Genomic DNA, 15,706 nt, shown 5'->3' with positions numbered 1-15,706 from the left:
TCCTAGTACCTAGAAAAGAGGAAGTCAAAGGTAATATAGTACATCTTCCGCAGATAACAGACAACAAAGGAGATCTTGATATGCCATTCGTATTAAAATGTTAACAGTTTCCCATTATAATAGCTTTTGCAAAGACAATTTACAAATCTCAGAGCCAAATAATCAAAAAAGTTATTTTATTTAATAGACAGAAAGAAACAAAATTTAATCACAGGCTGTTATACGTCACGCTGATGCAAATGTAACACTTCTCAACCCAATAGAGCATCTTTGGGATGTGGTGGAACGGGAGCTTCGTGCCTTGGATGTGCATCCCACAAATCTCCATCAACTGCAAGATGCTATCCTATCAATATGGGCCAACATTTCTAAAGAATGCTTTCAGCACCTTGTTGAATCAATGCCACGTAGAATTAAGGTAGTTCTGAAGGCGAAAGGGGGTCAAACACCGTATTAGTATGGTGTTCCTAATAATCCTTTAGGTGAGTGTATGTATGTATATATATATATATATATATATATATATACACATATATACACACACACAAACACACACACAATATAAATGTGACATATTTATATATAATATTTAACAGTAAAATAAAACCTTTTATAAAATTACTTCAGAACAGTAAAGCTCTAAAAATGGTTTGTTAGCTTCTAATTTATTTTTAGCAGATCCTAGCCATATTAGATGATAAAGTTTTTAATCCCAAGGAGACATTTAGATGCATAAAAACATATCCAGAGCAACAGAACAAATACAAACAATCAATCAATCAACAAACAAATAATGCATATATATATAGTTTGTTGAAATTGCAAAAGAAGTTAAAAGTATAAGCATTTAATTTGGGCCGAAAAACTGAATTGCCTAGTACCAACAAGAAGAAAAGATTCCCAGAGGTGTTTCTTAGCACACCGTGCAAGAATGAGCCCGTGGCTAAGTGTGCTCCAAGACAGCACCTCTGGGAGCAGATGGAGAGGATTTTTCATGATGGTTTCTAACTCTGACACAATCCTCTTTTCCACAAAAGCTTCCAGTGTCCAGGGTTGGCCCTGTGATGGAGCAGGCTTTTCTGATAAATTTATTCAGGCATAGTGCATCATTTGTACTCAAGTTGAGCCCCCAGGAGAACACAGTGTAGGACAATACTCCACAATACATAGGTTCATGCTTTCACTGTTTCATTTGTGCTGTTTGGACGTATATTCTAAAGTTATGAAAAGTAACACTCAAAGTGCATGTTTTGGTATAAACATATTTGGAGTTTGTAAAATTATTGTGCTTTCATTAATTATCACAGGATAGTTTCTTAGATTTATAAATTCTGAAAACGCAATGCCTGGCCTCCGTTAGGATTTATAGTACATGTGCATTTGGTAAAGCAAATATAATCATTCGTTTGAAAGCAGCAAAAAGTGAAAAAGAATCTTTTTTTTTTTTTTTTAATCATTTCAAAACAGTAAAACTAGACCTGTTAGTTGTGGAGATTTCATAACCATCTTTTTCATGGTTATTGCTAATGCATTATGATTCACTTTTAGGTGTTGAAAGCTTATTGCAACACTTGTGCTAATAAGAACAAGTTTTTTTTTTTTTGGTAAAAATGTGATTGTATTTTGGAACTTGGTGTATACTGCGATTTAAATACAAAACAAATTTTTCCCCAGATGTAAATAATCTGAAAGAGAAATGTCTGCCTTTAATTTTTATGTATGGGAGATATATACTGGGTCAAATAAGAATTTGGATTCAGTTAAAGCAAAGTAATTGAAAAATGTCCAAAACTGAGCCCAAGTTTAAAGGATTGAAAACACTGTTTGCCTAAAAGGAGAACAAAAAAAGATTCTTGCCAACATGATCAACAAAAAAAAAAAAATTATAGCTATTCTTCATAGATTTGAAGGTGCTGAATCTAAATTTAACAATGGAATTGCTTTATCACATTACATTTTTAAGAGAGAGAAATATTTTAAATATTTATAAAATGTAGTCACTCAGTAGTTTCTTCCCCTGCTATAATCCTCTGAAGGTGTTCCATGGTAGAATGACCAACAGATGTCTGCTAACATAGACTCGCTTCATCTTCCACTTGAACATCTCCCCGTTGTGGTGCTGTCTGGCTGAAATTCTCCCCTTATTCAACAGAGACTGCACTTATGTCCTTAGAGACAAAAATCCAAATGTGGGTGTAAGAAACATTATTAAAAATATGTTGCACTGAAGTGCTAGGTAGGAAAAAGAAGTTCAAAGTTTTCTGCCTTTGAATTCTCAAATGCCTTCCCAAACACTTTTTTCAAATTCATACAGCTTGGATTTCAAGCTTGCATCCTTCAAAAGCTCCAGGATTTGAGGTTCCAAAGACACCTTCCTTTATTTTTGCTTTGCAAATGTGAGGAACCATGTGCATCTCTATTCATCGACCTCAGAAAGTCCTTGATCAAATCCAGCTTTGTATGAAGTAGGGGCAAAATCTTTCTAACCACCTAAAAATGCATTCTTGGCTATTCTGAAGGATTAAGAAGAGAGGAAAAAAAAATGCTGACTGAGAGCAAAAAAAACCCATAGCAAATACTTGAATTCAGGTTGTTTCCAACTCAATTGCTGTTAAGTACAGGGAAGACTGCCATCTAAGAACTCAAAATACAATTCAAATAATATTCAGAGCATGAAAAATACTTACGCCACAAAAACATTTAAAAAAAAAAAAAACATTTTTTTTCCCCATTAAACTGACATGTCAAGGAAACATTGTGACAAAGAAATACTAATTTAAATCCAGAAATGGATTCAGGGCACCTATATCTATAAAGTACAATGATTTTTTTTTGCATAGGAGGATATTGGTGCAGGCCTGTGTTATTAAATACTTTACAGTCCAAAAAAGTGAAACCATTATGAGAATATGCTGTAGCATAATGAGGGAATAAACGCATTAATAAAAGTATTTACCGTGTGTTTATAATATAAGACAATATTCTTTGCAAAAGAATGAACCTTACCCAAGAGTAGCTTACAGAAAATGCCAGTATATATATATATATATATATATATATATATATATATATATATATAAATAAAATAAATCATGGGTCGAGACGTGACCTTCTCAGAAAGTCACTGACGTCCCGCAAGAACAACCAATTTAAAACAAGATTGCGGACGCCTAACCTCTCAGTTGTTGGAATGCTTTAGGCAGACACACTTCATGTGCTCTAAGCTCTTAAAAATTTTACATGTTCTAGATGGTACGTCAATGACTAAGCGAAGAAGAAAGGGAGCACGTTTGAGAGAAAAAAAAAAACACAAAAGCGTGGGAGAGAAAAGGCAAAAAGAATGCAAAAAAGAACAATGATAATCTATGTGATATCTGTTTCAACAGTGGAGTTGAAATCCTCATAGATCCAATCAGGCTCAGAAATAAAAGACTTTATAAAGACGTTCAAAAACGTTGGCACGATACACATGCAGAGCAGGTTACAAATTATTAAAGCAGTGGAATTTGAAAGTCTCAAAAAAAAAAAAAACCTTGGTACGATACACATGCAGAGCAAGTTAAAAGAATATGAAGATAGTATAATTCGAAAGTATAAAAAAAAAAAGGTTAAGATCGCATTACCACAAACAAATGAAAATTGTTACTCTTTCAAATAACAGAACAGGAAAAAGACTGAATATATCGATATAGGTGATATGTCAGAAGTATACAGATATTGTAAGGCTTTAAAAAGTTTAAGTCGGAGACTTGTAGATTGTCTAATTCGTGTTGCGATCAGGGAAAAGTAGCGTTGCCTTCTAATGAAGAGGCTTATCCACAAGAATTAAAAGATTTGTTGTTTGGTGAAAAAACACTACAGGCAAAAAATCAGAGTCTACAATAATCTATTTGTGTTCACATCATTCAATGCTCAAAACATAGATTTACACTATAATGGACCATACGCTATGAGAATCTGTAGTCCCGCAACAATTAAAGCTACAACAAGGTTAATTTTGAAGAAACCACAATTAGGTCAGGTGAATATTTATGATCACGGAGAAGCAATATAACAGAGTCAAAAGAGTATGTAACAATTCCCATGAAAAATCTCTTTAAATTGTATATCCGGTTAACCAAACCCAGGGGTGGCTCTGCCCCCCTGCTCGCTTCGCTCGACAACTTGTGGATGTCCCGCCCACGTATGCGGATGTACAATTTAAACAGACTGTTGTTCTTATGGGAATTGTTACATATGCCTAAGAGAACTTTTACACATTACAGCGAATAATTAACCATATTAAAAATAATTTATTTTCAAATTACTATATTTTATGTTGTGTTAGAGGTATTCATTGCGTAATACGATTTTGTTCAGTTTGGCTTTGAAATTAACACACAAGTACTTATTAAACTTACACTTTTACTGTAAAACTTCAGCAAAAACAATTATAGTAAGTAAATTTTCATCAATATTGCATTGAATTTTGATTCTGTATTTGGACTTTCATCGTGATAAGGCAACGTATAACTGCCCATGATTGGATTTCGTTTCTCCCTCTCTAATAAATAAAATATATATTATTATATATTATTTATATATATAAATTTATATATATATAAATAAGTTTTTTGAATGTTTGTCTCTGAAATTTGTTAATTGTCTTTGCAAAAGCTATTGTAACAAGAAACTGCAAACGTTTTAATACGAATGGCATATCAAGATCTCCTTTGTTGCCTAATGTTATGCACGGAATATATACTACATTACCTTTCTTGGATAGATCCTTCTTTCTACAGTATTTGTGCAGTGTGAACGGTTGTAGATATTCTTTGGGATATTGTAAGTTGATTTTTCATCTTCATCATGATCATCACCACCAACTGTTTCAGCATTGTCTATTGATACACTTAACCAATCTGCTATGTAACCAATCATCTATTTTGGCGTTAACTCTTTTGACTTTGTTTCTCTGTGCTACTGTTGATAACCCTTTCGTAATGAAATTCTTCAATAAGATTTAGACATAATACGTCTTCTTTAAATGGGAACTTAAAGTGAAAAAAATGTTAAAATTTATAAGAGCTGAGAGAGCAGGAATTGCGTCTGTCAAAAGCATTCACACAAATGTGAGGTGAGAGGACCATGTGGGTGGTTGAATATGGTTGAGAGAGGGGCGTGACTGGAAAAAAATCTCATGGCCAAAGTCTTGTCTAGCGGTACTTGAAAAAAAATCATGTCTCGTCTCAGGATTGTTTTTATATAATAGAGAGACTTTGTTTAAAACATTGGCAGAGATGGCATTCAAATTTCAATCAAATGCTTGTTACAACTGTGTACACAATATTAGGGTCTTTCTTAGCACATTATGCAGAACAGTTTATCTATAAACCTGTAATCTCTTATTGGGAATCAAACCCCAGCTTGAAGCAGACTGGAGGCACCAAAAAAAAAAAAAAAAATCACTTGAACAATAAAAAAAACAAACCATGTCTATCCACATTTTGTCCTGTGTAATGCAGTAAAATGGGCTTGTTTAAAAATAAATAGTACTATTATTAGTCATTCTGCTTTCAAAGTCAAGGTCATGTCCATCAACCAGTGATGATTTACTGTTTTGACTGTGTACAATAGGCCAATTTAATCAATACCTGCTTAAAACTGTCAGTCCAAACAGCTACTTGATTTCTAAATCTGCCAAATTCAATTTTAGTTTTGTAGAGATTCAGAACCTATTGTGGAAGAATCAGTTACTAAGCAAGAAAAAATACCTGGATTGGGGGTGCCAAGCCCCACAAAGAAATACTCTTGCACACCACGAAATCCCACATATTTTCAGCCACCAATTAAGCTAAATACAGGGATCCTCAATTCCAGTCCTGGAGGGTCACAGTGGCTACAGGCTTTCCTTCTGACTAGCTTCCTCATTAGAACAATCCTTGCTGATAATGAAACTTGGTATTTAACTATTTGGCTTGATAGTATTTTCATTCATCCAAAAGAAATCTTAATTGCATTGTAGAGTTTCCTTCTCCAGAAATAATTATCCATATGTTTTGTGGACGAGAACAGATTTAAACGTATTGTTCCTTCCAATTCCCTTCTCATTTATTTCTAAACATTTTTAACACAGATACTTCATGGTACATATGCACAGGTTTAAAAGGAAGCATGTCAGCTGGTTAACTGCATTTCATTATGACTGGTTAAGCAAACAAACAAACAAAACTGAAATACAGCTGCTAAAAACTAAAATAAGGGCTCTGAATTTTAACAGGAAAGATGACTAAATTTAAGCCCAAAAAACATATTGCTTTTGTAGTAAATAACTGGGTACTAATTAAGATAGTGGTTGAAGTGAAAACGTGGAGCCATTGTGGAAGTTCAGAACTGTAACTGAGAGACTCTGATCTACAATATAACTACAGTTTGTCCTTGATGAATAAAACTGCTAACAAGGTACATAAATACCAACTTCTCTATCAGCAAAGACGGAATTCTAATTTGGAAACTGGCTGGAATAAAAATCTGTATCCACTGCAGCCCTCCTGATACACAAAATGTGTATTTAGTATACAGGAAGAAATTCCAGTTACCTAAAGAAAAGGCCCCAGAGAAACAAAGACTATACAAATTCACTCAGGCAGCCATGCCTAAACTATGGATTATTATACCATCCTCCGCTTTCTGATTTTACAATACTTTATTTTAGGAAATTATAATTATTACATGAAGATGGAAAATGCTTTAATAGCCTTAATTCAAGAGACATGGCAGACTGCATAGTGTCCATAAATGCATCTAAAGAAATATACCATATGAGAGATTCTGTCTACAAACATAACTAAAATTAAAAATATTCTTAAAAAAAAAAAAAAATAAAAAAAAATATGCAGTCTCTCAGAGAATTTAAACACCTTTAGCCTATAGACATGTATGTACTGTCATGTGAAAAAATAAGAACAAATCAACGAATCACTGGGACGCAGGAGTGATCAAAAATATCACCCAGTCAACGTCACAGACTGGTGCACAAATATGTAAAAGGCCTACAAGAAGTCATACAAGAATCACTTCTGCTAAAGGGGGCAATACCACCTTCGACGCCAAAGGTACACATACTTTTTTCTCAGTAGACCATATCCATTGATTATATTTAAATAAATGATTGTAAAGAAATCTTCCTTTGTGTTGTTATTCAAGTATACCACCTTTATCTGCCACATTGTTCGCCTGTTGAAATATGTATGAAAAAGTCAACAGTTTTCATGTGGTGTATTTACTTTTCACATGAGTAAAAAATCATCATGGAGTGCCTAAAGATGCTTTTGTAATATTGTGATTTGTTTACCATACACAGTTTCATAAGTAGAATGCCTACTGTCTGATAACTGGAATCTAGATGTTCAACCTACCTAAACTAAATGAACTATGAGGGGAAAACGCTCCAGAGTTTTTAGCAAATAGGTGGTGGGGAAACACATTAAGATCGTCCAAATTTTTTTAAGTGCACTTCCACTGGAATCCAGCATGCTCTTTAATAATTAAACAATATGAAAAAAGGAACATTAATAATCTGAAAAAAATACTGACGCCATTCTTTAGGCTGAACCATTGTCACATTTTCACAAATGTGAAAGCTCAAGAGAAAAAAGGACTTACTGTGCTGTTCAAAATAGTTTCATAATAATTTTTGACAGCCAACACTGACGCAGTTAACAATGCAGGCTAATATCAAATACCAATAGAATTACTTCAGCTAAAAATGAAAGGTCAGTAGATTTTCTAGCATAAATATGAACAAGCCAGCCAATAACCATTAAAAGACTGCATAAAACATATGCTTATGGTAATACTTTCATAACTAAACAGAACACTAACAAGTAGAGAGATGTGTGTGACTTTTAACATATGATCAGAGAATACTTAATTTATCCTAACACTTGTACATACTAAATTAATTCAATGACAAACACATAACTGATATCTAAGTCTGAATCCAAACATTATAATATAAATGCCACATAAATCCACAAGCTGGTTATTCAGTTTCCTATTTAAAGCTGCATATCAAGTCTCTTTGTCAGATATCACAGAACAGCTTGCAAGATTGTTTACATTTGTATCATGTAATGAAAAGTGGTCTCTGATTTCACATCCATTATTTTACAATTCCTGTAAGAAGTCTGTCTAATTTACAATGTTTCTCCCCTAAATCAGTCATTTTCTGTTAATTCAGGATGACCTCCAACACAAAGAGCTCAGGAAAAAGATCAGGCCATAATTCCAACCATTGATAAAACTGCAAACTACCCTCCGATCCATACAAATATACAAATTCACTGAGATGATGGTCAATGACATTGTTCATTGTCGATTGGCAGGCAACATAAATCAAAAACTGCCACTAGAATTCAAACATAAGCAGAAATTTCCTTAAAGCACCAAACTGTGGCTGTTAAACTAAACATATCAATAAACACCCAATGGCCATGTTATGAACCTCTACGATTGGGCAAAAACATTTTTTAAGGGTCAATAATCATGCAAAGTCAACAAGTGTGTTTGCACACCACTGCATTTTTACTCATTATTTGGTTTATTTGCAAAACACAGCTGTTTGAATAAACTGCCTATCCTCAAACAAGTTGAAGACTACTTGCAAAGTATGCACTACAGCACTTAGGACAAAAAGGACAAGTATGAAAAAGGCAGTGTAGAAAAGAAATCCAGCTCTGCTGAAGGTGTGTGCTTCAGTTTTATGACAATAGAAGTTTTATGACAATAGACAGGGAAGTTTCATTTAAATTAGGGATGCTCCCATCAGGTGTTTTAAGGCCAAAACCAATCATACCCTCATTTTCAACACATGTACAAATCATGTATCTTTATATCTGAACTCACTACAACTGGATAAAACCGGTAAAAACATTAACTTTTCAACTGTTTTGTCTGTCTTGAAAATGTAGTGAGATTTTACCACTTAATTTTTGGCCCAGGATTGAAAGCATTCAGAGTTTTAAGTTCTACATATATTAATTGATAGGCTGCACTAGACACAAATTATTTTAAAAGTTGTTTCAATCAATACATCAATAGGGTCAGGAGGTTCCGTTAATGTTCAAATCAAACACATGAAATATTGGGGGGCGGTGCACATGTAATCTTTGCGATTTTGTCGGTGGCATAATTGCTGGAGCCAGGCGGGCTTATTTGAGGATTTTTACAACTGCTGATCTCCTGAGATTTTCACATACAGCAGTCTCAAGAGTTTACTCAGAATGATGTGAAAAACAGAAAACATACAGCAAGAATGGAAGCAAAATACACAACATGAAAAACCTTGAGGCAAATGAGAAACTACAGTTAAAAGACTGTTGGGTTCCAGTCCTTTCATTCAAAAAGCACTGTGCTGAGGCAACAGTAGGAAGAGGCTGGCTAAAATTTATCCTGATTTAATGAATTTTCACTTCTGCTGAGAAACACAAACGGTGGGTACAGAATTTGACAGCATCTACATTAATCTATGCCCTCAGCCTGCCATGTGTCAATCGGTTCTTTCATGAATTCCACTGCTTATTCCGAGTACTGTTGCTAACCATGTGCATCCTTCATGACCACAATTTGCACATCCTTGAATGGCTATTTCCAGCATTATATCACACTATCACAAAGTAAAAGGTATCTCAAACTGGTTTAATGAACGTGACAGTGAGTTCATTGTTCTACAGCCACTTTGCCAATCACTGGATCTGAATCCAAAGTAACACCTTAGGTATGTGACAGAACACAGGATACACAGCATGAATGTGAAGGTGAAAAATCTGCAGAAATGGCGTGATGCAATCATGTCAACTTGGACAAGAATCTCAAAGGAATGTTTTCAACATCTTGTAGAACCCATGCCACAATGAAGTAAGGCTGTTTTTATGAGCCAAAAGAGGCCCTACCCGTATTAGTATACTGATCCTAATAATTTTCTCTGGGAGTGTAGATGTTTCATGTTAAATGGAACAAAAATTATAGCAGATTAAAATACAGGACAGGGGGTTTTAAGCACTACTTGAATACTGGCTACTAATGATGCTTCTACAAAACAACATCCAAGTCAAGTTTTGAATATTTCTAAAGTCCTACTGTCCACCACACTAGTCGGTAACTTGCTCCCTGCGCCTCTGTGTGTGAAGAAAAACTTAGTTTGTGCGAAAGTTACCTTAAACGAGTTTCCAACTGTGCCCGTGGTCTTGATCTCAAATTAAAGTAACTGTCTCAATCCACTATACTAATGCCTTTCATAAGTTTAAACAATTAAATCATATTAACTCTTTGCTTAAACCGAAGAGTTCCAACTCCTATCTTTCCTCATAAATCATAAACCCCTGCAGTAGTAAAATCAGCCTGGTAGCTATTCTCTGGACGTAGTTTTGAAACCGGGTTATTAAAGCGCTTGTAAATGCAATCAACGATCCAATGTCCTTCTCACACAGAGTACTTTTAGATTTCAGAACTTCCCGATGTGTATGCAGATCTAATGTACTCAAATTTCGATCAAAACGCTGTTGTACTTTGGGGACCTCGACAGTGCTTAGCAGCTCACTCAGCATTTGTAAACAGATACACAACTCTTGTATGTCCTCCACCTTTTCCAGCTCATTTGCTCCACACTGCATGACCAGATCAATAACACTGCATGTACCAAATGATTCCAAACAATTACTGCCTCGCCCCAAGGCGAATTCCTTGCGTAATTCTGATACTCCCGATAATGGGTTGTTTAAATCTGCGCATAGTAGTATTGTTATAGTGAAATTAAGTGGAACGCACGCTCACTTTAAAATCCGTTGCCACGGACAGCCACTAGAGGCCACTCGCACGCACGTTGTCTCTGTTTTCCTCCACAGTAGGGTATTTAAATGCCCAACCACTACTGTCAATCAAACGACACTATAATCACAACCCTTTTTCTGTGTTTAATCAGAAGGTACTAATCAAATGATCACGAACGCGCGGACAAGTCGTTGCCAAAAATACAAGCGACAGTCTTCTACAAACTACAGCCACATTGAGCACGACTCTATTCCAAGTTTCTACACATTTCATACGTTTTCGGTAGCCCTCCCACAGACACCCCCGTCACAACACCCCGCCTGCCCCACCATAAACATATATATTTACAATTTTGATAACAAAATTAAAAACATACCGAAACATTGGTAAATACTTAAAAACAATTTTTTTAAAAGTAACTACTTTAAAAATCGGAGATCATGTTTACAAAAATAACTGGTTTTAACCACAAAAGCAACGAAATACGAACACTTAACTCTTATACTAATGATTTAACAAAACAAAAAAAGAGCATTAAGACAGGCACGGATTTTGCAACTGCTTTAACACAACAAAACTGTCCTGTAGCTGTATAGAAAAAAGGAATCCGTCGTTGTAAAGACGGGAACGCGTGTACTTTGCCCAGACGAGCGTCTTGTTTTACTACTAGGTGGGTCGTAAAGAGACCAAGCCAACCGCCGAAGTTGTTCACGGCACGCGGCTCCGCAAAACGAGACGCCTCGCGAGGACAGCCAGTCCTTTCAGACACAAAGTTACACTTCCTTCTCGTGCCGCACTGCTACTTTGTGTGTGTAGGCGACCATCTAGAAGCAGCGTTGCCTCCTAAAAACTAAAAATCGACACGGAGTCGAAACAAGCTAATATCACGTAGCTTTTCGAAGTGCTTCAGCATTTAACTGGCTTCTAGGAAAAAAAAAACACAGAAGCTGTGAGTGAGAAGTCGGTAAGCGATTCGAAGTAAATCACAATACAGAATAACAATAAAGGCACATGAAGACTCCGAAATCCACGGACTGGAACTGACACCGGATTCAAGCCCCCGCTTATTTGTTCGTTGACATTACAAACAAACCCCTCATTTCTGGCGGACCACCTTCGGAAAGCACGTAGAGATAAACTTCTAGCTCTTACCTGCCGTGAAACCAGTCCTTACAGATATCACACTCGATCATAAACCGGTTTACATCGTAGGGCTGCCGGCAGACACAGTACAGCGGGGCCGCCGCCATCTTCCTACCGTCCCCTAACAACGCTATGAGAGGCGGGGACTCCGGAGAAGCCCGACAGTTGTCGAAAAGCTACGAATCGTCAACTAAATGAGGCCGGGCATGTGCGAAGTGCGCAGACTGGAGTGACAGGCTGGTGAGTTGACAGGAATTAGGTCGTCGGCGAAGTTTGCGTAAATTAACTATGCTGACTCATAACGCGTTGCGCCTGGCAAAACTGATTTTTCTACCACACAACGAAACCAGACATTGCTACGATGTGAAATCTACTTGCAGGTCACGCGCAGACTTGTCTCGTGTGTAACCGATGCCAAAAGTCCCGATTCAGACACACAGGCGCATTGATTATGTCCTGTTGTCGTCCAGCACAGTTTGCAGGCTTATGCATTTCATTAGAGTGCACGGAAGCTCGTTTCTAATTGAACATTCAGAAAACGAGAATACGGCACTTGCGAAGAAAGCAGCGTTATAGATAAAACAAGGCACCTACTATAATGAGCAGCGTCAGGGGTGACCGTGGGCAAGCAGCACTAAACTAGGACCGAGCACGCAATTCAATTTTAAAATCGTCTTCGTGCTTGTTAAATTATAATTTTAACGTTAGCATTCATATGTAATTGTAGTATACAAGGAAACTAAGGAATAATTAAAAAACAAACCACTGACGCTGGAGCAGATTTGCTTATCTTGTAATTTTAATCAAACCCCTCCTCGGATTTCAGATAAGTTATTCGAATCGTTAATTCCTTTTATCTTCCCGTGAGTTTTGGTAAATAATCATAGAAGAAAGTGCATTTTGTTTGGAAGCCCCTGCTCGAAATACCTCCCTAGGTTTATTGAATGGGATCTGCCAACAACAGCACAACTTTGTGCTTGATTTAAGGGCGATTTTATGTTATGTCCCTGAAGCAGATTCCTCCCAGTTTTAGTGGATCTCCATCCATCCATCCAAGGCAAAACAGGACCATGAATTGAATGACTAGACATGTGCACTCACATTTATTGATAGCAGAAGGTGCTCATTTCAGGTTCAGGAGTTTGTGAAATTTATGTTTATGACCATGAATTCATGCATTGTCTAGTCCCACTTTATCCCAAGCAGTGCCACAAGGAAGCTGGGGCCTGTCCCAACAAGCATTTGCAGCAAGGCTGGAGCAATCCCTGGACAGACCACCAGTCCTTCACAGGGAGAAAACACATTCTAGGAACAATTTAGTGTCACAAATCTATACCTAACCTGTGTGTCTTTGGATTGTGGGAGGAAACCCACACAGACACCTGGAGAACATGCAAACTGGATGGCTTCCTAGTTCAGTGTCAGCCGCGTTCTTAACTGAATGTATCATTTAATCAGAGTGTTCACCCAGCCCTGTGTAAGGAGAGTTTGAATTAATAACTTTTTTTTTTTTACATTTTTGAAAGATTTTTACAGCTTTCATGACGATTATATTTTCTACCCTTTTTGTTCATTTTACTGCCCTTGTCAATAAATTTATGTTTTTGTTTTTTTCTTGATAAACCATGTGCCAAATTTCCCCCAAGACAAGTAAAGATCTATCTATCTATTTATATTATTTAACTTGACTTTCAGACAGCATTTAATAAAGAGCCACATGAGATGTTGGACATCAAACTAAAAGAAGTGGAAGTATGTAGATGGGTACAAAATTGGCTCAGAAAGATGCATCAGAGGGTGATGGCGCAAGGAACCTTATCAGAATTGGCTGATATTAAGAATGGTGTTAAATAGGAGTCGGTGCTGGGGCCGATGCTATTTTTAAAATATATCAATGATTTGGATAGGAATATAAATAACAAGTTGGTTAAATTTGCAGATTTTACAAAGGTGGTGGATTTGCAGATAATCTAAAATATGCTGAATCATTTATTGAGTATTACATATTTTAGATTATCTGCAAATCCACTACCTTGGTATAATCTGCAAATTTAACCAACTTCTTATTTATATTCCTATCCAAATCATTACTTAGTATTACAAACCCAGGCGCAGAGGATGCACAAACCACTGTGTTTCTTTGTCCCAAGCCCGGATAAATGGGGAGGGTTACGTCAGGAAGGGCATCCAGTGTAAAATTTTGCCAAATCAATATGCGGGCAACAATACAAATTTCCATACCAGATCGGTCGAGCCCCGGGTTAACAACAACTGCCACCAGTACTGTTAGTCAACAGGGTGCTGGCGGAAATTGGGCTACTGTTGGCCGAAGAAGAAGATGGGGAGACATGTCTGGAGGCAGGAGGAGAGGAGGAAACTAAAGAGAGTGGAACTGAGGGTAGGAACTTTGAATGTGGGCAGTATGACTGGTAAGGGGAGAGAGTTAGCTGATATGATGGAGAGAAGGAAGGTTGATATATTGTGTGTGCAGGAGACTAAATTGAAGGGGAGTAAGGTGGTGGATTCAAATTGTTCTATCATGAGATAGAAGATGGGAGGAGAAATGGGGTAGGGGTTATTCTGAAGGAACAGCACGTCAAGAGTGTTTTGGAGGTAAAAAGAGTGTCAGACAGAGTAATGATTATGAAGCTGGAAATTGCAGGTGTGATGATGAATGTTGTTAGTGCCAATACCCCGCAAGTTGGGTGTGTAATGGGTTAGAAAAAAGATTTTTGGAGCGAGTTGGATGAAGTGATGAACAGTGTACCTAAGGGACAGAAAGTGGTGATTGGAGCAGATTTCAATAGACATGTTGGTGAAGGGAACAGTGGAGACGAGGAGGTGATGGGTAGGTATGGTGTCAATGAGGAATGGAGAAGGTCAGATGATAGTGGATTTTGCCAAAAGGATGGACATGGCTTTCGTGAATATGTATTTTAAGAAGAGGGAGGAACATAGGGTGATGTACAAGAGTGGAGGAAGATGCACACAGGTAGATTACATCCTATGCAGAAGAGTCAATCTGAAGGAGACTGAAGACTGCAAAGTGGTGGCAGGGGAAAGTGTAGTTAAGCAGCACAGGATGGTGGTCTGTAGGATGACGTTGGAGATCAAGAAAAGGAAGAGAGTGAGGGAAGAATCAAATGGTGGAAGTTGAAAAAAGAAGACTGCAAGGTTGAGTTTAGGGAGGAGGTGAGACAGGCACTGGGTGGCAGTGAAGAGTTACCAGACAGCTGGGAAACTACAGCAGATGTAGTAAGGGTGACAGCAAGAAGGGTGCTTGGCATGACATCTGGAAAGAGGAAGGAGGAAAAGGAAACCTGGTGGTGGAATGAGGAAATACAGGAGAGTATACAGAGGAAGAGGATGGCAAAGAAGAAGTGGGATAGTCAGAGAGATTCAGAAAGTAGACAAGAGTACAAGGAGATAAGGCGCAAGGTGAAGAGAGAGGTGGTGAAGGCTAAAGAAAAGGCGTATGATGAGTTGTATGAGAGGTTCGACACTAAGGAGGAAGAAAAGGACCTGTACAGATTGGCTAGACAGAGGGACCAAGCTGGGAAAGATGTACAGCAGGTTAGGGTGATAAAGGATAAAGATGGAAATGTACTCACAAGCAAGGAGAGTGTGTTGAGCAGATGGAAAGAGTACTGATGATGATGAATGAAGAGAACGAGAGAGAGAAAAGGTTGGATGATGTGGAGATAGTGAATCAGGAAGTGCAACGGATTAGCAAGGAGGAAGTAAGGACAGCTAT

At 37.2% G+C, this 15,706-nt stretch overlaps 1 protein-coding gene across 4 annotated transcripts in view; it reads right to left on the bottom strand.

Annotated features, from left to right (window-relative positions):
* LOC120533747 (lysine-specific demethylase 7B-like) overlaps positions 1 to 12,092 on the bottom strand; it is an 80,503-nt gene extending 68,411 nt beyond the window's left edge. For 2 of the 4 annotated variants that reach the window (XM_039760675.1, XM_039760676.1), the window contains exon 1: positions 11,962 to 12,092. In XM_039760675.1, coding sequence (XP_039616609.1) covers positions 11,962 to 12,059 — 98 coding nt within the window. In that variant the 5' untranslated portion in view covers positions 12,060 to 12,092. The remainder of the gene's footprint in view (positions 1 to 11,961) is intronic. The other 2 variants (XM_039760677.1, XM_039760678.1) reach the window with 1 other exon arrangement.
* Between the last annotated feature and the right edge of the window lie 3,614 nt (positions 12,093 to 15,706).

The sequence above is a fragment of the Polypterus senegalus genome, chromosome 8 (genome assembly GCF_016835505.1).
Source record: "Polypterus senegalus isolate Bchr_013 chromosome 8, ASM1683550v1, whole genome shotgun sequence".
In the NCBI taxonomy this organism is placed as follows: Eukaryota; Metazoa; Chordata; class Cladistia; order Polypteriformes; family Polypteridae; genus Polypterus; species Polypterus senegalus.
The sequence above is the reverse complement of the archived record's forward strand: the minus strand, read 5'-3'. Positions and strand labels throughout refer to the sequence as shown.